The 23,814-nt window shown below is 58.1% G+C and overlaps 1 protein-coding gene across 1 annotated transcript in view; it reads left to right on the top strand.

Moving 5' to 3' along the window:
• The window catches only part of CFAP77 (cilia and flagella associated protein 77), a 117,969-nt gene that overhangs the window by 75,923 nt on the left and 18,232 nt on the right, over window positions 1-23,814 (top strand). Inside the window, exons 4-5 of the mRNA XM_004593674.2 lie at window positions 14,356-14,461; window positions 16,398-16,499. Coding sequence (XP_004593731.2) covers window positions 14,356-14,461; window positions 16,398-16,499 — 208 coding nt within the window. The remainder of the gene's footprint in view (window positions 1-14,355; window positions 14,462-16,397; window positions 16,500-23,814) is intronic.

Here is a 23,814-nt window from a genome sequence, read left to right as displayed (position 1 = left end):
TCACGCCACACTTGAGGCAGGGTGCTAGTGGGGCAGGCCCTGCTGCCAGGCGGCACGTGGACGGGCCCTACCCTGCACTTAGAGCAGCACCTGTGAACTTGTGTGGGCACCTCGGGGGCATCCTCTTGACATAACTCTGGGTGTCTCAGTGAGAAATAGCTTGTTTCTTCTCTCCCCTGCCCGCTGCACAAGAGGAGCCAGGAGTGAGCAGGAGTGGCCGCCGTGCACTGGGGTCAGGCCTGTTGCCTGACCGTGCCACTGGCCTGTCCCTCGGACACACGCAGGCTGCTCTTCCTGAGTTCCGAGGAGCTGAGGTTGCACTGTCAGGGTGGGTTTTTTTTTTTTTTTTCTTGTTTGTTTTAAAGCTTTGGAATTCCAGCTGAACTCAGCTTGAACTCCTCCCTCTGCCAAATGGCCACAGCACTCAGATCTGGGGAAGCTGGAGCCAGGAGCCTGGAGCTTCGTCGGAGTCTCCCACGCATGTGGGGGACCAAGGACTGGGCCCAGCCTATGCTGCTTTCCCAGGCCAACATGAGGGAGCTGGGTGGGCAGCAGAGCAGCCGAGCTTCCAACTGCTCTCTGTATAGGATGCCACCGTCACAGGAAGCGGCTCCTCCAGCACACCACGGCACCGACCCGTCGCTTCTGCTTTGCTTCCATTGTGTCGTTTGTGTCACCTTCTCTTGAGTGGCTCCTCCCACCGCAGGAATCTCAGAGTCCTGAAGGTCTGCTAGCATCTGGCCACAAGGAAACACCCCAGGGCTGGTTCAGCCCACCCTGGCATCTCAGGCACTGACCTCGGTGCCTTTGCCGCCGAGACCCTCAGCCAACACTGGCTGAATAAGCGCTTGACTGAATGACCACACCGAAACCTGAACCTGAAGCCAGGAGTGACGTGTGACCTCATCCACCCGTCAGTCTGGTCTAGATAGCCGCTGACCTAGCCTCCCAGAGCGTTCGGGCTACGGAGACATGAGGAACATGTTGGAAGTCGGGCAGGTGGGTGCCCTTCTTTCCTTGAGCTGGTGACCACTGTGTGCCTCTCCTAGATACGTCACTGGCACATCCTGACAAGTGTGACCGATGGGGGAGCTTTTGCAGGCTGTTAAGAAGAAAAAGGAAAACTCCACCATCTGACAGGTGTTTTGAATCTCCCTCCAGACTGATTTATTTTACAAATTTACAGTGAGCCCATCCGTCACTCTCGGTCGTTTTGTGTCTTCTGCAGCCGACGACCAGGAGCCAAGCTGGCCACCCGGAAGCCAGTGAAGTAACCCCAAGTCCCTGCCCCAGGGTGGTTTCTTCTCTTGGTGGCTGGACCCCTGACTTGCAAGCCCATAGCTGACCACCAGGGGGCACATGTGGCCCGGCCTGGGAGCCTCCTGCAGCATGCTTCCCCCCAGCTTCCCTCCAGGGCACAGTCGCCTGCAAATTCACTCCTGGGGCCCTGTGGCTCCATCAGAGTCCAGTGGACATGCCTAGTACTGAGCAGGTGCTCAGGAAAGCCTGGGACCCTTTACGGCCTTGACTCAGAACAACTGAAAGCATAGAGACCACCCTTTCAGGCCCCAGAGACTCCAGTGCCGTTTAACAGACTCTGCGTGTGCCCCTCCCACTGGACCAAACATGCCTGGGCTGCAGGAAGAGGGCGCACGAGCCGTAAACATGGGAGGGCCTCCCTGCCACGTCCTGCTGATGGAGTCGTACTGGAACCTCAGGTTTGCAAGTCCTCTCAGAAGGCCCCATAAAGAGCAGAACACCCAGAGGTGGGAACCTTGGGGCTGGTGTCGGGATGGGATGACGGAGACCACTGTGCACACAGAGCAGGCAAGACGCCAGGTCTTTCCAGCTGGTGGAGCAGGTGCAGCCCCTGAAGCTGTCATGAGGACAATGGGGCGGGAGCAGGGCTTGCCCTCTGGGACTGTGAGAATGAAACGGGTGATGAGTGTAGGTGGGACAGGGAGTGGATATTGGCAGTCCTGGCCAGGTGGCCAGCGGGTGCCACGCTGAGCACTTCACATGCCCCGTCTCATTTGAGTGCTCACAAGTCAGCCATGGGATGGTGGGGACCAACAACCCCATGTGCCAGATACAGAAATGGAGCCCCAGAGAAGTGAGTGAAGCCAGTGCCCACAGCCACAGGCACCAGGATTTGAGCCCTGTCTCCTTGCAGGGCGCCGTCCCCTCTCCACGGCTGCACATTGCCAGGGCACAGAGCAAGGCCCTGGCTTAGGAAGTCAGTCTGCATTCCTGGACTCCCTCCACCAGGGTACAGGTGGTGCTGTGCAGGGGGAAACTGGCTGCCAACCCTGGCTGCCGTGTCGCGACCCCATTGTCCTGCCATGCAGGCCCATGCAGGAGACACCCAGCGCCTCTTCAGTAATGAGAGCCCCTGATGGCTGTTTTAATGGTGCAGGCAGCACGGGCACTGGGGCCTCTATGTCACTGCCTAGTCGGGCACCTCTGCTGGGCTTGGGGTACCCCGGACCAGTCCCAGGGAGTTGTTCCTTCTAAGGGCCCACTTTCTCCTCTGGAGCTGGATCTTGATGGAGATTAGTGCCAAGGGACCCTGGCAGAGATGGAGCAGGAGAAGGGAGTGGAGGGGCCGGTGTGACGGCTCAGCTGGCTGAATCCGTCACCTGCAAGCTCCAGCATTCCACACGGGTGCTGATTCATGTCCTAGCTGCTCCATTTCTGATCCAGCTTCTTGCTTATGGCCTGGGAAAGCAGTTGAGGGTGGCCCAAAGCCTTGGGACCTTATGCCTGTGTGGGAGACCAGAAGAAGCTCCTGGCTCCAGCCTTCAGGTCGGCTCGGCTCCAGCCATTGTGACAGTGGATGGGAAGGTGCCTTTCAGACACAAACAAGTGAATCTTTAAAACAAACTGTCGCTCCCGAGCTCCGCTCACTCCCCCGCTCCCCATTCATTCCTGGGAGGCATGGCCAGCTACTCAGGCGCCATTCTCTCCCACCTTGTCCCTCCTACACGGTGGCTTTGTCACCGAAGCCACAGCAGAGGCATCTGTCATGCTCTGCCCTGCCTCTCTCCTGTGACCCAGAGATTTATTCCTGGCCCGATGCTCGTGGCATCCAGGGAAGGGAGGGCTCAGGGAGGTGCCAGAGGGCCTGTAATGGATAGGGCCACCACTCTCCTGGGGCCTGTCCAGGCCCGAACTCCATCCATCAGGAGCAGCTGGGTGCCAAGGTCAGCGCTAACAAGGCTGGCCGGCCACTCCCCTTCGGGGACTCCCTGTCCCTGCCCGTTGTCACACTGCACACACACTCCAGCTCTGCTCTTGCTTCTGTCTGTACACTCCCTCTCCTGCTCTGGGTGGAGCCAGAGGCCTCACCCGCCTGTGCCCAGAGCAGGTGCAGGGTGAGGGGACACAAGGGCAGAAGAGCCAGCCAGCAGCCCCTGGCCATATCCAGCTGCACAGAATCCACATGTTGTGCCTGGGATCAGTGGACCAGGTCCGGAAGGAGACTAGCTCCATCGAATGGAAGCAGCCATTTATTTGTGCCAGGCAGCCGAGCCCTGTGTTCATTTTGAGTTACAAGAACCCCAGCTTCAGAACTTCAGCCCCTGCACATCAAGCAGCATACGGGTGCATTACCCAAGGCACCCCCAGGTCCCCCAGGACAATCCAGTGGCATCAGCTGTCTCCACAAACAGCGAGACTGAGGCACCCGTCCAGGGCCACATGGCCAGCAGGGGGCAGTGTCAAGAGTGCATCTCCAAGTCGCTTATTCCCTGTTTTTGTGAGACCCAGGGCGAGTGGAGGATGTGGAGTGTAGAGAGGGTCCCCAGGGGGCGGCGACGGAAGAGCAAGAGGGAGCCCCGAGGCAGCGCCCCTCTGCCTGGCCCAACACTGACCCCACATGCTGCCACCTGAGGCTCCCTGGATTTCTCATCCTCTGGGTTCACCTGTGCTACTCCCTCCGTGGGGGACACTCTTCCCTCCCTCGGCCTGGCCGAGGCCACTGCACCCTGCAGGTGTGCCCCGGCTCCGCTCCTTGATATGGCTCCCTGCGTGGTCGCTGCCCGCTCAGGGCCTCACTGGTGCTCAGCAAATGCTTGTTAACGACTAAGTGGGAGCCAGGAGGCAGCTTGGTTGCAACCCGTCCTCTATGTGGCCACACACAGTGTTGCAGGGCCAAGGCACAAAACGACGAGCCACCCATCTCCTGGGCGCAGACGTTTGCCAGGCTCAGCTCTGGGAGATGTTGAAAACCCAGGCTATGGCAGCATCAGCTGGCAGCAGCTGGCAGTGGGGGCTGAGTCTGTCAAGTTAAACTGCAGAACCACCTGGAGCGTGCATAATCCGGAAGTGGGAGTGGCCTAGCAGGGAAATAATGGGCTCCTCCCTCTTGGGTTACCACCCCCACTGGAGGGCAAGAAAACCAGGACAGGGGGCTGGGGTGGCTAGACAGAAGGGCACCCAACAGCATGTGTTTGGGCTGGATAGTAGAGCTGGTTTGGTTGAATTAGGCTTCAATGCCCATTGACATGTACGAGAGCCGAATGGGATGTGGGACAGACTGGACTAGTCCGCTGTACATACTGGCAAGCAAGGGAACCAGGGCAGGGGCGGGCCTGGTAGGGGTCATTGTGGGTCACTCTGACTAGGCTGTAGCTCCCACTGGTTTGTGTGAGGGCCCAATGTGTGCTGGGCAGAATCAAGCTGGACTGCAACACCCATTGGTCCCAGTGGAAGACAGGGCTGGAAACAGAAGCGACCCAGCAATTGCAACCACCAGTATGGGGTACCGGGCCCCATACTTGCAAGTACACACAAGAACCTGGTCTGGGAACACCTCAGACGAAGTTTCTTTAAGGATCTCCTCGATCGAACTGTTGGACTCAGATCCCTAACTATGAAAAGACAGAGGACAGAACAAATCAATCAACTACCCCGGCCATATATTAGCAGTGAAAAACAGGGCAAACGGAGACTCTAAGATGGACTATGTCAACCAGTGGGTTCTGCAGTGATTTCCTTGTGCTTGGAATGGCGAGACTGGCAGCAATTCATGCCCCACATCGGGGACCTGGGATGGGTGGGACTGGGTGGGCTTCTCCCTTTACCTCCCCCTTTACCCCAGATAGAGAAAAAAATGTGTGGAAATGATAGTCTTACCCACTTTCCTGTAGCCCTTGAACCTTTGTGCCCTAATTAACTATGTAAAGATTGTCAAAAATATAATAAAAAATGGAAAAAGAAAAGTCTAGGCTAGGCTATGGAGGTGGAGCTGAAGTTCTTCAGGGTGCTCTCATGGGCAGTCGGGGGTACCCAGGGTTGATATTTTGCACCAAAATCTCGAAAGCTGGGGCAGGTGGCATTCAGCTCCATGGCTCAGGTGCACTTAGGAATGAGCCTCTGTCTCTCTCTCACACACACAGCCATTAAAATAAATACATAGTGTTTAAAAATCCTGAAAAGTGAGCCCAGGACTGTAGCCTAGTGGCTAAAGTCCTTGCCTCGCAACTGCCAGGATCCAGTGTGGGTGCTAGTGCGTGTCCTGGCTGCTCCACTTTCTGTCCAGCTCCAGTTCTTGTAACTCAAAACTAACGCAGGGCCTCGGCTGCCCGGCTCAAGTGCTTGTGGCCTGGAGGAAGGTTTAGGGACTGCCCGGAGCCTTGGGACCCTGCACCCAGGTGGGAGTCCCAGAGGAGACTCCTGGCTCCTGGCTTCGGAGTGGCTCAGCTCCGGCTATTGTGGGGAGTGAATCACTGGACAGAGGATCTTCCTCTATGTCTCCTCTCTGCATATTTGATTTTCAATAAAAAAATAAATAAATTTTTTAAAAAGCAAAAAATCCTGAAAGGCACACGCTATGGGCAACCAGTTTTGTCTGGATGTAGCAGGTGAAGCCACGGACAGATGGGAGCCCCCTGGGGACGATGGCTGGCAGGAATGCCTCTCGCTGACAGCCACGAGAGCCCACTGGCAGGTGCCGAGACAGCACCTTGAACCTCAAGTGCCAGTGTCTCCTTCCCGTGGGACTGGCAGGCCAGAGAGGAGCGGGTGCCTTCCGAAGCCCCTTGTATCGGACCACCCAGCAGCATTTGCCTCTGTTCCTGTGGACCCCAGACAGTCCCCCACCATCGCACCGTGATCCTGGCTCACCTCACGCCTCCCTCCCTTCCCTGAGGCTGGGACATGCTTGCTTCCACACAGCGTTCTCACCTCCACTTTCCTGTCTGATCACCACCAGTGTGTCTGTGCACCTGTCGCCCTGGCCCACTGGCTGAACCAGCCGCCCTAGGGGACCGCTCTCCCTGTTACTGGGTTCCAAGGCATTTCTCATCCCCCCCAGCCTGGTGTGCCTGTAAGAGGTGCCTCTTAGTTGCCATGAACAAGCATGCAGGGTCACTGGCAGGTGTGGACCACCCCCCGCCGGCACCCCGTTACCCACCCCCAGCCCGTCCCCCTTCCCCCCCCCCCCCCGCTGCCGCCAGCCCCTTACCCCTCCCCCCACCCCCAGCCCATCCCCCTTCCCCCGCTGCCGCCAGCCCCTTACCCCTCCCCCCGCCGCCAGCCCCTTACCCGCCATCTCCTCCTTTGCTGCCTTGCCTGTGTTGGCCTGCAACGTGGACACTCTGCTCCCTAACCTCTCGGGCACTGGGATCGCCTGCCAGAAGGGAAAGTGGGGCGAAGGGGAACAGCACCTCCCCTGAGTCGTGCACTTGACAAGAGCCCAGCCTGTTACCCTCTGACGACTTTCGTGGCCTCCTGGTGAGGGTGCCCAGCTGGTTCTCACCAGCTCCCAGGTGCGGAGGCCCCTGCAGGGTCTCTGAGTGGTCTGAGGTTCCTCATGGTTGGTCACTGACCTTTCTGGCTTTGCCACGGGCTGCCCATCCTTTGCTGCTGCCTCCTCCACAGGGTGCCCAGGTGGGAGCAGCTCATTGAATCCCCCTCTGTGGACCCTGTGACCACACTGTTCAAGCCCCTCCTCAGCAGCGTGCCAGGCGCTTGTTCCGGCCAGCCCCAGCCTCCTGCGGGCCACGGGGTGGGGCCCCAAAACATCCTGATGACCACGCATAGACAATGCCACACCTGACCAGTGACCAGTCACAGTCAAAATTCAGATGCTCTAAGAATACTCTAATAGAAAGTTCCCAAAAGGTGCTTCCTGTGCACACCTGGGCCCTCACTTGGGAGCTCTCATTTGATCAGCTAAATATTTCCAAAATCTGAAAGACAGAAAAGGCGGGCCATTGCCGGCCCCAGACGTTTTGGATAAGGGGCCCCGGCCTGCATGGGGCTGTGAAATTGTCACACAGTTTTATGAAAGTCTGCCATCATGGGGCTCTGAGTGGCAGCATATAGGACCTCTGTGTTAGGGCTTAAAACTGCACGTGAATCTAATGATCTTCATCAATATTTTGGTTAAAAAACAAAACAGTCACACCAGTAAGGTTTGAACAGTATCCGGGGTATAGAGCAGGTAAGACTGGTCAGAACCACCTGCCTGAAACCACGACAGCTTTGGGCATCCGAGGAGGCATGGAAGTCCCTTGGCAGCCAGAGGGGTGAGCCTGTCCAGGGTGCCTCGGGCCCAGGGGAGCAGGAGAGCGCTGGCCCCAAGCACACCGACCAAGAATGCAAGTGTGGCCTCCGGAGCCGGAGCCACAGTGGGCACTGGGGGCGGTCCCCAGGGGGGTGGGCATGAGGTGGGTCTGCTCCATTAGCCCCGCTGCCCAGTCCAGCCCGCCCCACTCCACCAACACCAGCCCAGCCCAGAGAGCTGTCCACCCCTTTCCTTGGGCTCCTGGCCCCCTGGGAGCCTCTGCAGCCCTCTGGAAGCAGCCAGCTGCTGGCATGTGAGAGATGGATTTTAATTTTATTTTAACAAAATAGCTGTCTCCACTGGAAGAAGCATCAAGAGCCAAATAAGGAGCCGTCTCAAGCCGCCCAGCGTGGAACAGACCTCCGCGCTGTCATTGATTTTCCAGGAAGAAAAAAATCGCCTCTGGCTACTAAACCGAATTAGTAGTCACTGATGACCAATTATTTCAGCCCGCTGCGAACGCGCGCCGGCCTGAAGCCCAGTTTGTCAGAGCCGCGGCTCCCTTCTGAAACGCCTCTCCACAGATGCGCAACTCGCCTCCCTCAGAAGGGTCCTGCGCCAGTTCCAGGCACCAAGTTCTCCGGCTGCACCAAGTTTTAATGAGCAGAGTGGATGAAGATGGGTTGCCATGAAAGGGCGCCTCTAATCCTCCCGGCGCTCCTGGTGAATCAGAGCTGTCAGCCCGCAAGCCCCCGCGCGCACAAAGTGTCAGCCTAATGTTTGCAAATGGTAATTTCCATTTCCCTGCGCTCTGAGATCAACCCCTGGTCTGGGGTATCAGTCGCAGAGCAGCGAGGGCGGATCTGATGGAATTCACCTGAGGCTTGTGAAAGGCTCATTTCACCGCGTGGCAGTCCCAGTTTTCCGCTCCATCAGGCTCCAGTGGGGCACGGTTGAGGGGGGTTAGGTTATGTGTCCGTGGGGAGATCAGGATGCGACTCCTCCCAGATCTTAGCAGGGTCACGACAGGTGCCCTGGCGGGGTGTGGGGTGTGGGGTGTGGGAGGGGCACTGCCCAGGGTTAGTGCCACAGGAAATGGCAACGTGGAAGCTCTGGCAGCCACGTGGCGGGGGTGGGATGGGATGGTCAGAACCCTAGGGGAGTGAGCTCTCGTTAGACTGGGGGCATGTGCCAGGGCATGCTATAGTCCACAGGTGGAAACACTATGACACTGCGCATGCTCACGCCTGCCAACCTTCCACAGGCAAACTGAGGGAGGCCTCCGAGACCCTGTGGGAAGGGAGCAGGCCGAGGGCCTGTGCTGGTCGTGTTTGGGGTCTGGAGGACCCGGAGGTGTGTGGGAGGAAGCAAGGCAGGAGGGGCTGCGCCCAGGGCCTTCGCACATAAGGGGAACAAGAAGCCACAGGTGGACGTTGCATCCCATACAGGTGCCAGCTGGAGTCCTGGCTGTTCCACGTCCCATCCACCTCCCTGCTGGTGGCCTGAGAAAAGCAGCAGAAGACGGCTAAGTGCTTGAGTCTCTGCTGCCCACATGGGAGACCCAGATGGGGCTCCCTGCTAGAAGACAGGAAAATGGGACCTAATCAGGAGCGTCCCGCAGAAAGGCAGCCACGGAAGCTCGGTGCGCCACACTGTGGGGGTGTGCTCTGCCCACGTCCCTGGGGGACCCCGGGAATGTCTGCTCATCCTTGGCTGTCTGTGGGGGATATGCGGGTACCAGCTGGGGCTGAGCAGTGGCCACACGCCCCATCCTGGGACCTGGCATCCGTGACCCCGCCCATCGGCAGCATCACTTCAGCAGGTGATGCCAATCTCTTGGACTTGGAATTCTGTTTTCCTGTACCGATTATAATAGTCATAAGACCGCCATGTAGACAGAAGAGAGGGGGCCGTGCCCCCCGCCCATCTCCCTGTAGAGCTCACCTGGTGGGTGGGCTTCCTGCCAGCCTTCTTTCACCCCTTCGCCCCTGGCACCTGCATCTACAGGTGCCCTGCCCACCCTGCCTCGCCCCACTAGACTTCCTCACCCTGCAGGTCTCGCCACAAGGAGCCTATACTTCCATCCGTGTGGTTACATTGTGTTGTCACAGGTAATTGTGGTTACATGGTATTATCACATGTAATTATTTTTCTTCATATTGTTATGTTTGACTTGAGAAGCAGGGGGAGAGAAAGAAGCAAAGCGAGAAGGAGAGCGTGCACCCCCTCTCTAGTGAGTCCCCCCAGTGCCCACAGGAGTGAGAACTGAGCTAGGCAGAAACCAGAACTGAGGATTCAGCCCAGGCTCAGGTGCAGGAATGCAGTTCTTTGGCTGCCGCAGCCGCCTCCCCGGATGTGGACTGGTGGGCAGCTGGACTCTGGAGCCACAGCATCAGTCCAAATCAGGAGCTCTATTGTATGACACAGGCTTTTACAGTGAACGTCATTATGCTTGACATCATGGTATGTGACATCATGGCGTATGACATCACGCACGTGTCACCGTGCTCTGCGTGGCTGGAGGTGCTGGGTGTTTATTACTCACCATTCCCGTTAGTTTTGCCTTGACCCATTTTGTAAGAAGGTTGGAAATTTTGCTGCAAAGCTTTGGAACGTCTTTATCCTAGATCTAAATCTTTTGTCAACAGCATGCTTTGCAAATATTCCACCCCTGCCTTCGAGACCTTGGCATTCAGTGGCTGAGCCAGCTGTCAACCAGCTTGCAAATGCAGGAGTTGGGGTGCTCATGGTCTGGCCTGGAGCCCGTCTTTTCATCACAGTTCCTGTGGAGTGTGCCACTTGGCCCATGGGTTTCGTCTCTGGGTCATGCTTTGGTGTCCAGCCTCAGAACTTTTAGCCTGGCCTGCGAGTTTGATAATTTTCTCACCTGTTTTAAATCTGTGATCCATCTGAGCTCATCCTTACGTAAGAGGCGAGCTGGTGGGAGAGGGTTCTCTGCCCTGATTTTATCCTGCACCTGCCCAAGATGGCCAGGACTCCAGAACCATCTGTGGGGATATCTGTCCCCTTGTCCACCAACCATGTTCGGCTCCGTCCACTTCTTCTCCTTCATTGATCTGAATTCACATGGAACCCAATTTCTTTTTTTTTTTTTTTAAGATTTATTTATTTTTATTGGAAAGGCAGATCAAATCTACAGAGAGAAGGAGAGACACAGAGAGAAAGATCTTCCATCGGCTGATTCCTCTTCAATCAGCCGCAGTTGAGCTGATCTGAAGCCGGAAGCCAGGAGCTTCCTCAGGGTGCAGGGGCCTAAGGACTTGAACTATCTGCTTTCTCAGGCCGTAAGCAGGGAGCTGGATGGCAAGCGGAGCAGCTGGGACACGAACAAACATCCATAAGGGATGCTGGCCCTTGAGCCAGCTGAGCATTGCTAACGCCCCAAGTATTAAGTATAACCCCTGAAGCCTTATCCTTCTGTCTCCTTCCCTCTTCTGTCTCACTCCCATTCTTTTCAACAAATTGTTGAGAGCAGCCTGGGCCGCTTCCTCCCGCCCAGCTGCCCCTCCTGTCGGCGGTGCTGATACTTGATGACAGCGTCCATTGTCAGAGTCTTCTTACCACGTGAGCTGGTCCTGTGTGAGCCCTCGAAGAGGGGATGCCACCACTGGGACCTGAAGGGACGAGAAGAGCGGACATACCCGGGCAGGAGGATGTCAGAGAAGGGAAAGGGCTTGGAAGGCCGGGGTGAGCTGTGGGGTGTGGTGAGGGTCTCGGTGAGCCAGAGGGCCATCGTGACAGCCAGGGCATGCCAGGGGGCCACGGCAATGGCCACGGCAGGCCAGGAGGCTGTAGCAAGAGCCAGGGCAGGCCAGGGGAGCCATGGCGAGGACCAGGGCAGGCCAGGGGGCATGGCCAGGGCCAGGGCCAGGGGCAGGTTGTACCAGAGGGCCAGGGTTAGCCAGGGGGACCACAGTGAGGGTCAGGGCAGGCAGGAGCCAGAAGGGCCTGTGGATCATGGTAATGAGTTTCATCTGATTTATGCCCTGGGTTTCCCCTACACCAGACCACTTCCTCCACCTGTTTATCCAAGTTAATGATCCAGAGCAGACACGGAGAGGACCTGCTGGATCTCACCTGGACAGCCTGGGCTGGGGCCTCCCAAGGTTTGTCCAGCACCCTCGGGCTCCTAGCCCCTTCCCGGCGCTTTCCCGGAGAGCCGGTCAGCCAAGGTTGCTGGGGGGCCGCGAGGACAGGCTTGTGCTGACGACGGCTGCGGGGGCGCTGCTGGAAGGGCAGCTTTGCTGTGGCAAGGGGCCTCTGGGGGTCGATATTTTGAGATTACACATCTTGTGTCATTAGAAAGCACAGCTGTAAATTGGGCTGCTCCAGTGCATGGGGTGTGCAATAATTAAGTAATGGAAGTCACCGCAGCGGGGGACAGCGGCTGGGAAACAGGCCTGCTGTGGACGCCCGCGGCAGCTCTGGGAAGAGGCCGGGGGCGTGTGAGCCGTGCCTCAAAGCCATACAGTGCCTGTGAACATGGACAAGTTGCAAGGTGTGAAGTGTTGATTACGACCTCAAAGGCTTGTTAGATGGCTGTAATGGGGATGCCGGGTGCAGCATGCGAAGCCACCACCCACGATGCTGGCTTCCCATGTGAGCACTGGTTTGAGTCCCAGCTGCTCCACTTTGAATCTAGCTCCCTGCTGACATGCCTGGGAAAGCAGCAGAGGCTGGCCCACGATCCTGAGACTCCTGGGTCATGGGACCAAAGCCACAGCTTGGTCACACAACTGCTCACAGTGAATGCAGTGCCGCTGGCTTTGGACCTGAGGTCACAGTGGGATGTCCAAGGGTGAACTCAGATGCCCCTGGGAGGCAGCTTGGACCCATGTGCATCTGGAGAGTCGCCATTAGCCACCAGAGATTCTGTGTGTCGGGCTCTGCTGTGGACACCACTCACACACACAGCAGTTCCTAGCAGGGTTGGCAAAGCCGTAACCCCCCACATTAGGAATTTGCTTCCTTCCGGTTCTGCAGGCCAGAGGCCAGGGCCACACCACCCTTGGCACCTCCAGGAAGGGCAGGGGCCTTCCCCCTCTTCCGGGTCCATGGCGGCTCACACGGAGTCTGCGACGGGGTGTTCTTGCCCAGTGCCCTGTGCCTGTCCCTCGCCACCCGTGGCAGGTGCTGCTCAGACCTCCCAGTCCCTCCTGGCTGGCAGAACGCTTGTCGTTTGGTGAGGTTACCCTTGCATACATAGGAAGAGCGATAATGAAGATGCCAGTGATGACGGTCACTTGCCGCAGTGCCCCATCCCTTGTGACACTCCTGTCCCCCTTCTGCCTGTGTCAGTGGCCAGACCAGCGTTCCCAGAGCCCTGATACGAGCTTGAATTCTCTGTGGGAACTGTCCCTCATCGCCCACTTGGCCACCCTAAGATGCAGCTGGCCTCACTATTTTCATAGTAAGATTTCACAGCCTGATCACACACACACACACACACCTACCCCCGCGCAGGTGCCAGTGCATATGTAAATAGGAGACCACGCCAAAGGATTCTGATGCAGCAGTGTTGCCCACCAAGGTCATCTCAGGTCGTACCAGTGGTTCCCAGCTGCTCCAAGCTGCCCCCTGGTGGCCTCCTGGGGCTGCCAACACAGGGACATCTCAGGCCATTTCTCCAAGTGTCCAGATCCCATGATTGGATAACAGCATTTAGGAACCACAGGCCGGGCCTTGGGGGGTGTTCATTGCTACTGGGCTGTGGTCACTTCCAAACTTTACAGTGGACACAGATAGGCCCGTGTGGTTTTACAGAAAGATGGAAAATACTGAGTTCCAGGGTGGTATTTTATACTTTGATTTCTACCTGCTATATGGTTTTAAAGTCTAAGCTATAAACCCACATTTACAGCAAAAGTTGCAGCTTCCACCTCTGCTCCTTCTTCCTGTCCTCTCACCCCGCTGGCGACGAGGGTTTCGCTGGGTTTTCCAGGTTCTTCTTGGAAAGAAAAGCGCCCCTACACAGGCTCTGCGGGGCAGGCAGCAGGGACTGTGCACGCAGTGGGCAGCCCTGAGGTGGACAGGGCTGCGGGTTCAGCTCTTCCTGACCGCGCCCCAGTTGGAATGAAGCCAACACTTCAGAAAGCGGGCAGCCATGCCTTGGGTCCTGCCCATTCGCTGTGGATTGTTCCAGAGGCTTTGCTGGATTCCCTGTTAATAGCGAGCATTCCGATGTCCTCCATCTTTGATCTGACCTAGCAGGCGGGCTGCCTGGGCTGGTTCTTGTGGGACAGAGTTGCAGTTTTTCATGGAGTCTGGCCATTGTCCACTCTGTTTAGGGTTTCAGCTGCAGGACACAAAGCCTGAGTAGGTCTGATTCACATGGCCGCCTCCCCTGCCCTTGTCTAAGATGGGAGCAGTGTTATGAAGGGAATGGGCGTGCGCGACGAGGCTGGTGCAGGACCAGTGTCAAAGAGAACCAGCACAGATGCTGAAGGCAGTAGTCTTTAGTAGTTGTGAAGGGGACAGACTCCCACAGCCCTGAGCTGCATCCTGAGCACTGCAGCCGGGACGGTCAGCCAAGGAGCTGTTTGCGAGGGTCCCCAGATGGAGACATGCTGAGCGGAGACGCTAGGAACAGGTTGAGGGGACGGAGTGCTTACCTCCGGTTGAACCTGGTTGCAGCTGGGCCAAGGTGAGAGTTTGCCATCCCCTGGGGACCAGCACCTTCAGCGCTGGGGAAGGACCTGCCTCTCCCACTGTTTTTGGGCCTGGGAGGGCCTGGGAATAAGGCAGGTGGCCTAGCGGGTGACAGGAACACCAGCTTACAGGAAGGGTGGCATGGCCTCAAGCCCCGTGCGCACCTCTCTCCCCAGGCCCTCGACGCCCTTCTTCGACCTGCTGCAGCACCGCTACCAGCAGCTGTGGGTGCAGGAACAGAAGGCCACACAGAGAGCCATCAAGCTGGAGAAAAAGCAGAAGGTAAAGGTGGCCCTTTGGTCCCACGCGGCCCGTGGGTCCTGTGCAGCTGGCCCCGGGCTCGGGCCCCGGGTGGCCTGGCTGGAAGAAGCTCCGGTGTCTAAGGGTCTGTTGAGAGGCCGATAAGGAGAAAGGAATTGAGATTGGCAAACTAGTGTTCTACTGCCCTGAATGTTCCCAAGGCTGGGGCCAGCCTAGGGTCCTGGGCTCGAACCCAGGCACTGATGTGGGCCACGGACATCTTTCTTAAAAAAAGGAGGGGGGGATTTATTAATTTATTTGAAAGGCAGAGTCAGAGAGAGAGTGTGTGTGTGTGTATCCATTTTCCAGTTCACTCCCCAAATGGCTACCTGGCCAGGGCTGGGTCGGTCCAAAGCCAGGAGCCAGGATTTTCTTCCAGGCCTCCACCGTGAGTGCAGGGACCCAAGCACTTGGGACCTCTTCTGCTGTCTCCCCAGGGGCATTAGCAGGGAGCTGGATGGGAAGTGGAGAGCTGGGATGGCAGAGCTGCAGGTGGAGGCTTCACCAAGCCTGACAAGCACCGTGACTGCTGGGCTAGAGGCCTGCCCCCATTCCGTAGATGTGCAGGTGACGTGTGGGGTGTGGTGGCGGTGAGAGTTAAGTCTCTTGCTGCACTGATTAGAAATTCTGAGCCGGAAAGGGCTGTGGCCATCCTGTGGCTCAGTCCCTCCTTGCATTTATTTATTTAAGATTTTATTTATCTGAGAGGCAGAGAAAGACAAGAGAGGGCGCTCCTAGCCAATGGCTGTCTTCCCTACAAATACCCACAATGAGGCTGGAGCTGGGAGCAGGAACTCCAGCTCCCACTTGGGTGGCGGCCAGCCAACGCCCGTAAGCCACCTCCGCCTTCTCCCAGGGCCTGTATCAGCAGGAAGCCAGAGCCAGGAGTTAGGGGTGAGCGAGCCAGAGCCTGGGTAGTGACCCAGCAAGCTAATCCTCCGGCTGTGGCATCAGCATTCCCATAGGGGCGCCGGTTCACATCCCCACTGTCCTGACAAAGACCCAGCTGGGGTGGCTGCCAACAGCATTTAACGCTTTCCAATCTGTGGGATGATGATGCCAGCAGGAGTTGGCTCCTAACGCTCTCCTAGGCTGGCAGATGGCGGCCTACCTGGTCTTCTGCCCCATTTCCCTGGGATGAGACCCCCACCCTTAGGACACCTGCATCCCATACCATCAGAGTGCCTGGGTTTGAGTCTCGCCTCTGTCTCCAATCCAGCTCTCTGCACCTGTGCACCCTGAGAGGCGACAGGTGCTGGAGCCCTGGCTCCTGGCGTCAGCTTGGTCCTGCCTTGGCTGTGTTGGGCATTGAGGGAGTGAACCAGTAGATGGGAGATGTTTCTGTCTAGTGCTGTAGTTTTCAAAGAAAATTTTCACAGGTTTTTAAAAAAATGGGGGGGGGTGTGCCATCTGCTAATGTATTTGGCATTGAGTTCCATCCCACGGATCTTAGGGCCACGGCCCAGTCCCCAGCACAGCCCAGGAGCCACAGCACCGAGATGATCAGTTTCCGTGGGACGAGGGACAGCAGGGCTCCCTTGGTGCTTGGAGTCCGGCCCCTCCCCCAAGGGGGCTTCTCCTCTTGCAGACAGGAGGCCATGGTGACACCCACTGCCCCTCCGCCACCAGACTATTCATGTCTCCCAACACCACGGGGTCCCTCAAAACCCCAAGGGCTCCATGCTAGCCCTGCCTCTGTTAAGGCCAGCTCAGAAATAGTGGTGTGCTTGGGATAACCCCAGACAGAGCCCTGCCTCTGAGCACCCCTCAGGGGTCCTCTGAGCACCCCCCAGGAGCAGGGCTCCGAGAAAGGCCATGGCAGGGCGCATAACCCTGCCGGCTGCCACGTGGAGGACCCCAACTCCTTGCCCTCCAGGTCAAGGGCCTACCCAGGTGACTGCCCGCTACTGGCCTGCAGGTGACCCTGGGGAAGCTGTACGAGACCCGGAGCAGTCAGCTGAGGAAGTACAAGCCGCCCGTGAAGTTCAACGCCCTCTGGCACATGCCTCACTTCCAGAAGGTCGGTGCCCAGGCCTTGAAGTGGCAGAACAGTCCACACAAGTAGGGTCAGTCGTCACTCCCCACAGGCTCTATCAGCTCATAACTGCAAGGTCCCAGAAGAGGGGAGTGGCGGCCACCAGGCCTTGGGCGCGGGAGGACCACCGCACATGAAGTTGCCCAGCCTTGGGCTGTCCCGTGCACCTGCCTACTGAGGATGCTGTGGGAGCCACACCTCGCTCCAGCAGTGGGGGTGCAGGTGCACTGCTTCCTGTGCTGGGCTCTTGGGAAGGCAAAGCAAGCCCAGCGCTGTCTTGGGGTGGCGACTCTGGGGCTGTGCTTGACCTGGATTTGTCCAAGGGGACGTGCCGGGCTCCAGCGGCAGAGCCCAGCTAAGGGGGCCATGCAGCCCTGGAGTACCCCGATGGGGAAGAAGTTCATGAGAGGGTGGAACATGGGAGGTGGGGCTTTCGGCTTGAGGGTGGGAAGCAGGGCTGGCCTGGGACAGAAGGGGCTTTTCATGTAAGAGGAGGCCACAGGTGCTAGCAGGCGGGCGGGGGAAGGCAGCTGCCCACTTCAGGCAGGGTTGCCTGCGGCTGTGGTCTGACCACCCGCCAGGTTACATCAAACTGTGATTCAGACAATGAAGGGGCTGGTGCCACCCTGACCTTAACACCCTCCAACATTCTGCGCTAGAGAGGCCCCGACCCTGGCCCCCGCTTGAGGCGGCCTCCCATGTCCTGGCCAAGGGGGGCCCCACCGGTCCGTGTCAGCGCAAGGGACCTGCTGCCCGCCAGCTGCGCCTGCCACCCAGGCTCGCATGTGGATAAAGCTAACAACACGACCAGGCTCTGGCGGGAAAGGGCAGGTGGAAGGGGTCACTTCCCTGGTGCTCCTCCTCGTGGGCCCTGGGGGTACAGGCTTCCAAGGGATGTTGCATGGGGCAGAGACTTGTGGCTGTGGGGTAAAGGATGCCCTGGTGTGCTGTGCCGCACACCTGCACTGCCCAGCCTTACTCAGTTACTCGGTGCCCTCCTCTCCCACTGAAAGTCCGAGGCTTCTGGCACAGGTGGTCACAGGTGGTCTTACCTGGGCAGGTTAAAGGGAGCCGTCCTGTCCCCTCCCCAGGGAACAGGGACACTGCTGTGTCGGGAGTGCACATCTCAGGGGTCTGGGTCCCCCCAGGTACCCGACTCAAGGCTGCAGCTCAGGGCAGGAATAAGCCAAGGGGTGTCTACCTCCGAGAGAGAACTGGAGTGGGATTGCCAGGGACACTTGCGGTCTCTAGATTGCTCTAAGATACTGTCGTTGGCCGTCTGCAGCGCACAAGGTCATGTCTGCTCCCCGTCGGGCTTCATGCATAGCCCCCTTGCACGCACAGCTGCATTTAATCCTCAAAATGTCCTTGTCCCTGCTGTACAGGTGAGAGCAGGGAGGGACATGTCCCTTCGTCACTGCCTCGCCCCCTGCGCCGCTCAAAGGGCAGGGCCTGAAAGCGAGGTGCGTCTGCAGGCAGGGTCCGGGCTGACACCCATGCACTCCTGCTGTAGAGGCCTTGGCAGTGCTCCCGAGGTTGCTGTCAGGGTGCTGTGAGAGACCGTTTTCAGCCAGAGGCCACGAGCTCTGGGTGGGGAGCTGGGGGCACTCAGAGCGGGGCTTGTTCCCGGGCCCCGCCCTTCCCGGCCCGCAGTGCTGCAGCTTTAGATGTCGGTGTCGCAAAGCAGTGCCAATCACAGGTGCTCCCATTCTGCAGGTGGGCAAGCTGAGGCTCCGCAGTCGGGGTGCTGCCCAAGTGCAGGCTCTCCCTCTGCACCACCTCAGGAGCCCTTCCCTCCCTTGCAAGGCACTCAGCAATTCCACAATTCATCAATGAACTGAATCGCTTGTTTCACCTACCCTCCTCTGCTATGGGTTCCCAGAGCCCAGCAGGTGTCTAGCCCAGCGCAGGGCGTCAGAAGCCCCTGTGGCACAGCCTGGAGCCATGGGAGAGGCTACCAGCACCCACAGGGGCTGGACTGCTCAGGTCCAGCAGACAGCAGGCAGGCCCCACCCCAGGCGATGCATAAAGCCTTCGTCCCCCACCCTCACCCCGGGGGCAAGGGTCTTTGTTGACGCCCCTGTGGCTGCTGAGCCGCGGGCCGTTATGGAGGGAGGAAAGGCTTCCAAAAAAGTTGGAGCTGTCAGGGTGATGGATAACGTAAATGGACTCTGCCCGCTCGGGAACAGATGTCGACGCTGAACTCTGTCAGGAATAATTAAACACCTTTCACACGGAAGCGCGGCAGGCAGGGGCACCGTTTCTGCTGCTCACAGAGGGCTGCCCCAAGAGAGAGGCCTCTGGGACCCCAGCCCAGCCCCCCACAGGGCTGAGGGCAGAGCTCCGCTGGGGCCTCGGCCGGGCAGGCAGGGTGCCCAGTGATGTGTGTGCAACCAGAGGTTGTCCCTGGAGGCCAGCCCGGAGGGAGCGGGGCAGAGCGACCAGGGCCTTGAGGCAGGTGGGCATGGCCCAGCTCTCCAGCCTGTTTCCTTGTGGAAAGGTAAAGGATAAAGCTCATTTTTTTTCCCAAGACGGTTTATTTCTACTTTATTGGAAAGGCAGAATTACATAGAGAGGAAGAGACAGAGATCTTCCATCTGCTGGCTCATTCCCCAAGTGGCTTCAGCCGGAGCTGCTGCGTCAGGTGGAAGCCTGGAGCTTCTTCCGGGTCTCCCACAGGGGTGCAGGGCCCACAGGGGCTGCAGGGCCCCAGGTGCACTTGGGCCACTTTCCACTACTCTCCAAGGTGCATGAGCAGGGAGCAGGATCAGATGCGAAGCAGCCAGTGCTCGACCCAAAGTGAACGCTTAGGCCTTTGTCGGAGTGCCCTGCCCTGGGCACATGTGTGAAGTCCCTTTGGGTGAGGGTGCAGGGAGCCTTCCTCTGCTGGCTCACATCTCCCTGCCCTGAGCCAGGCCCTGTGTGCAGTGCCATGGTGGGACAAGACAGCCTCGATTCCTGTTGCTGCTGTGCCACGAGCGTGGCATGAGGAGATGGGTGGACAGACGGCTGCACAGATGGGTGCGTAGCTGCAGAGGTATGGGGCAGGGAGCTTTGGGTTGACTCCGCCCCCGCATGCATGGCCAGAAGTCAGCCCAGGCGGCAGCCTTAGGCTAGCATTAACCCTAAGTGCTGTACAACCCTGGGCGGGCCCATGCCGCTCACCGGCCTTTTGTGGATGCCGGCGCTCTGTCCAGCAGGCACCGGGCAGCCTTCCCAGCCATCCCCACATGCGGAGGCAAGACTGTACGGTCCCAACAGCAGCCCAGTGTGCACCACACCAGCTCTGGTCCCCCAAGTGTAAACCATGGCAAGCAGACAGAGGGGTGAGGGCTCCCCAGTGCTGGCGAAAGGATGGACTGTCCTGTGGAAGACACGGCTGGGGTGTCAGGGGTGCAGATGGCAAAGGCCCTTGCAGCCCCTGGCACCTCAGCTTCCAGCAAACTCGCTGCCACCTGGAGGGATTCAACAAGTGAAAGGCCCAAGGCGGCGCCCCCCCCCCCCGTCTGGACAGAGCACATGTCCGTCTCTCTGGGCATCTGCCTCTAGAAGGAGGGGGGGAAGGAGCCCGGCATCCCCAGAGCTGGGGCAAAGGTCCATTGTCTGGTGCTCCTTCCTGTGTGACTTGAATTATCCCATTTGCATATGGAAATTTTATAGCACAAGTAGGGCTAGTTTGAAAAAAAATAGGTTTTTTTCTCTTTCTGTAAATTTATTTATTTGAAAGGCAGAATTTAAAAAAGAGAGATCTTCCACCTGCTGGTTCACTCACCACATGGGGCTGAGCCAGTCTAGAGCCAGAAACCTGGAACTTCCTGTGTGCCTCCCACATGGGTACAAGGACCTGCCTGAATCCTCCTCTGCTGCTTTCCCAGGTACACTTAGCAGGGAGCTGGGCGGAAGCAGAGCAGCCAGGACTCGCACCGGTGCCCATGTGGGGTAACAGCCTCCCAGGTGGTGGGCTTGACTTGACGCATGCAATGCCAGTTCCCCTGTTTGTAAGGAATGGCTACTCCGGGCACTTCTTCCCATGTTTTCCCCAGTGTCCAGCACCCCTGCAAGCCACACTCTTGCTGATGGCTCAGGAAATGCTCCCACATGGCTGGCCTGGGCCTGCTTGCCCTTGTTGAATTTGCCCCTGGCAGCGGGGGGCCAGGCCTGGAAAGGGCTCTTCGCCAGGGTCTGTTTCGGGAGGGCACGGTGCTGGCACCAGTCTCCCCTTGCCCCTCCGCCAGCACACACTCCACCTGCCGAAGTGCTCGCCGCGCCCGGCCCTGCTGACATTACATAGTCGTTCAGTCACTAAAGTATGAACAAATTGCCGATATTTTCATCTGGCTTTGGGTTTCAGCCCCACTGCTTTAGAATAATGGCCCAAGCTATTAAGCTAACGGTTTGATTTACAAGCTCCTGTGCTCTGGACGGGGCTGGATCAGAGCCCTGTCTTTGTGGTAGACTAACCCTGCCTTGGGTCTCCTGGGCCCCTTGGTTCCCTCAACAGGAACAAGAGATGGAGGAGGGAAAAAATCCATCAGCAAGCAGCCAAGCGGCGACACCCAGAGATGCCACTGATTAGCGAAAGCTGCTGAATCTAAGAAAAGGATTTTCTTCCCCGCCTTTAAGCTCTCTTACAAATCATAGTTGGTTGGGAAGTTAACTCTCAGCTAAACCCTGCAGAGGGCTCCGAGTCAGTCCACCCCTGAGGCCTCCACTTTGCCAGGGGGGGCTTGCTCAGCTACAAAGAAAGAAAGAGAGGAAGGAAGGAAGGAAGGGTGGGAGGGAGAGAGAGAGAAAGAGAGAGAGAGAGAGAGAGAGAAAGAGAGAAAGAAAGAAAGAAAGAAGACCGTGTCTGCCAAAGTGCATCCGACCCGTCAGTCTCCAGTCCCAGGAGTGACAGCTGCCGACTCAGTGCCCCTCCTGGGGCCTCTGCCCCATTGTTATATTTGAAGAATCCTGTCCCCTGTCTCACCAGAACAGCCATCATGCTGTGTCGCCGTCCGTGCAGGGCGCTGAGTGCAAGGACAGGATGTGTCATACACACGGGAGCGCAGTGAAGGGAGGGATGAGTCAGGGGCCCTGATGCCACTCACACTTCCTGCCTAAACACTGTCGCTACCCAGTCCCTGAACCCATCAGCATGCCGGGCAGCTGCCCCAGGGATGAAAGCAGGCGCCCAATTGGTCTGCCATCACCTGGCACCTCAGACAGGCAGGAGTTGCAAGCGCCCGCCTGGCATGACATTGACACTCAAATGTCTGCAGTGTGAGTGGCCCGAGCTGCAGGTCTGGGGCTGGGGAGGAGCGAGATCGGGGCAGCGCAGGCCAAGTTCCCACAGCAGCAGAGACATCTGGGGTGTCCAGAGTGGACCAAGGGGAAAGACAGCAAAGGGAGGGCCAGTGCCCTAACCCTGCCCGACCCTAGGACCCCAGAAGGACACTGCACACTGCAGCGTTAGGCTGGGGCCAGTCCCTGAGCGTCAGTGTGTCTGTGGGATGAAGCCTGCACACCTGCTCTGCCTGGGGCTCTCTGAGGAGGGTTTACCACACAGACTCCAGATGCCCTGCTGGGGTTCTGATCCAGCAGGAGTGGGGTACCAACAAACCTGGGTGCCTGGGTCAGTGTCAGCCCCACTCCTGTGCAGTCATGTTAGAAGTTCGTGTGTAGGGGTGGGCGTGGCAGGGTGACGAGTGATGCTGCGTGAGGCATCAGCATGCCCATCAGAGTCCCAGCTGCTCCATTTCTGATCCAGCTCCCTACTAATGCACCTGCAGATGGCCCACGCACACCTGGGTCCCAGCCGCCCACGTGGCAGGCTTGGGTGGAGTTTGGGGCTCCTGGCTTCACCCTAGTCCAACCCCAGGTGCTGCAGGCAAATAAAGGGCCTCTCTCCCTCCTTCCCTCTCTTCCTCTTTCTCCCTCTCTCCTTTTTCTCTTCCTCTCTCTCCCTCTCCCTTCCGCTTCTGTTCTCTCTGTTTCTCTCCCTTTCTCTTCTTCCTCCTCCTCTGCTGCTGCTGCTGCTTCTCTCTCTCTCTCTCTCTCTCCCCCTCTCTCCTTCTCACTGTATCTTAAAGGATAGAAGTGCTTATTTACCAAGATGGGTACATGCACTTGCACACTGGAGCCTGTCAGAAGACACGGTGTGAGGCCAGCACTGTGGCCCAGAGGGATAAAACTTGTTGCTACCTCAGCACCCTGTAAGGTACCAGTCCTGGCTGCTCTACTTCCCATCCACTTTCCTGTTAATACTCCTGTGAAAAACGGTGGAGGGCGGCCCGAGTGCTGGGACCCCTGCACCCACACGGGGGACCCAGAAGAAGTTCCAAGCTCCTGACTTCCAACCAGTCCAGTTCTGGGAGTTGTGACTATTTGAGGACTCCGGAGCCAGAAGTACCACGAAAAGGTGCAGTGGGAGGGGGCAGACATGGTCTCCGGGGGGCTGAATTGAGCCTCCCAGAGTGAAGTTACTCAAGGCAGGGCCTCTGGGGGCCCCTGTGTGTAGGTGAGGAGACATCCCCCCTGTGCGACCAGGCCGACCTCTGACCTGGGGCCCCACGGCCATGCACTGTTCCTGGCGTAATGAACAGAGCCAGCACAGGTCCTGGGATTTTTCTCTTTTCAAGAGTTAATTATTTGTCTGAAAGACAGACAAATAGAGAGAAGGAGAAGAAGAGGTAGAGAGAGAGAGATCTTCCATCTGCTAGTTCACCTCCCAAATGGCTGCCACAGGCAGGGCCGAAGCCAGGAGCCTGGAGCTTCCCCTGGGTCTCTCACATGGGTGCAGAGGCCTAAAGACCTGAGCCATTCATCACTGCTTTCCCTGACACATTAGCAGGAAGCTGGATTGGAGGTGGATCAGCCAGGGCTCAAGCCAGGATGCCCATTTGGGGTGCCAGTGCACAGGTGGCAGCTTTACCCACAGCAGCACAGCACAGCAGCACAGCACAGCACAGCACAGCAGCACAGCAGCACAGCAGCACAGCACAGCAGCACAGCACAGCAGCACAGCACAGCACAGCACAGCAGCACAGCAGCACAGCACAGCACAGCACAGCACAGCAGCACAGCACAGCACAGCAGCACAGCAGCACAGCACAGCACAGCACAGCACAGCAGCACAGCACAGCACAACACAGCACAGCACAGCACAGCAGCACAGCAGCACAGCAGCACAGCACAGCAGCACAGCAGCACAGCACAGCACAGCACAGCAGCACAGCACAGCACAGCACAGCACAGCACAGCACAGCACAGCAGCACAGCAGCACAGCACAGCACAGCACAGCAGCACAGCACAGCACAG

This window comes from Ochotona princeps, chromosome 14 (assembly GCF_030435755.1).
Source record: "Ochotona princeps isolate mOchPri1 chromosome 14, mOchPri1.hap1, whole genome shotgun sequence".
NCBI classification, from domain to species: Eukaryota; Metazoa; Chordata; class Mammalia; order Lagomorpha; family Ochotonidae; genus Ochotona; species Ochotona princeps.
This window is presented reverse-complemented; position numbering and strand designations above follow the sequence as displayed.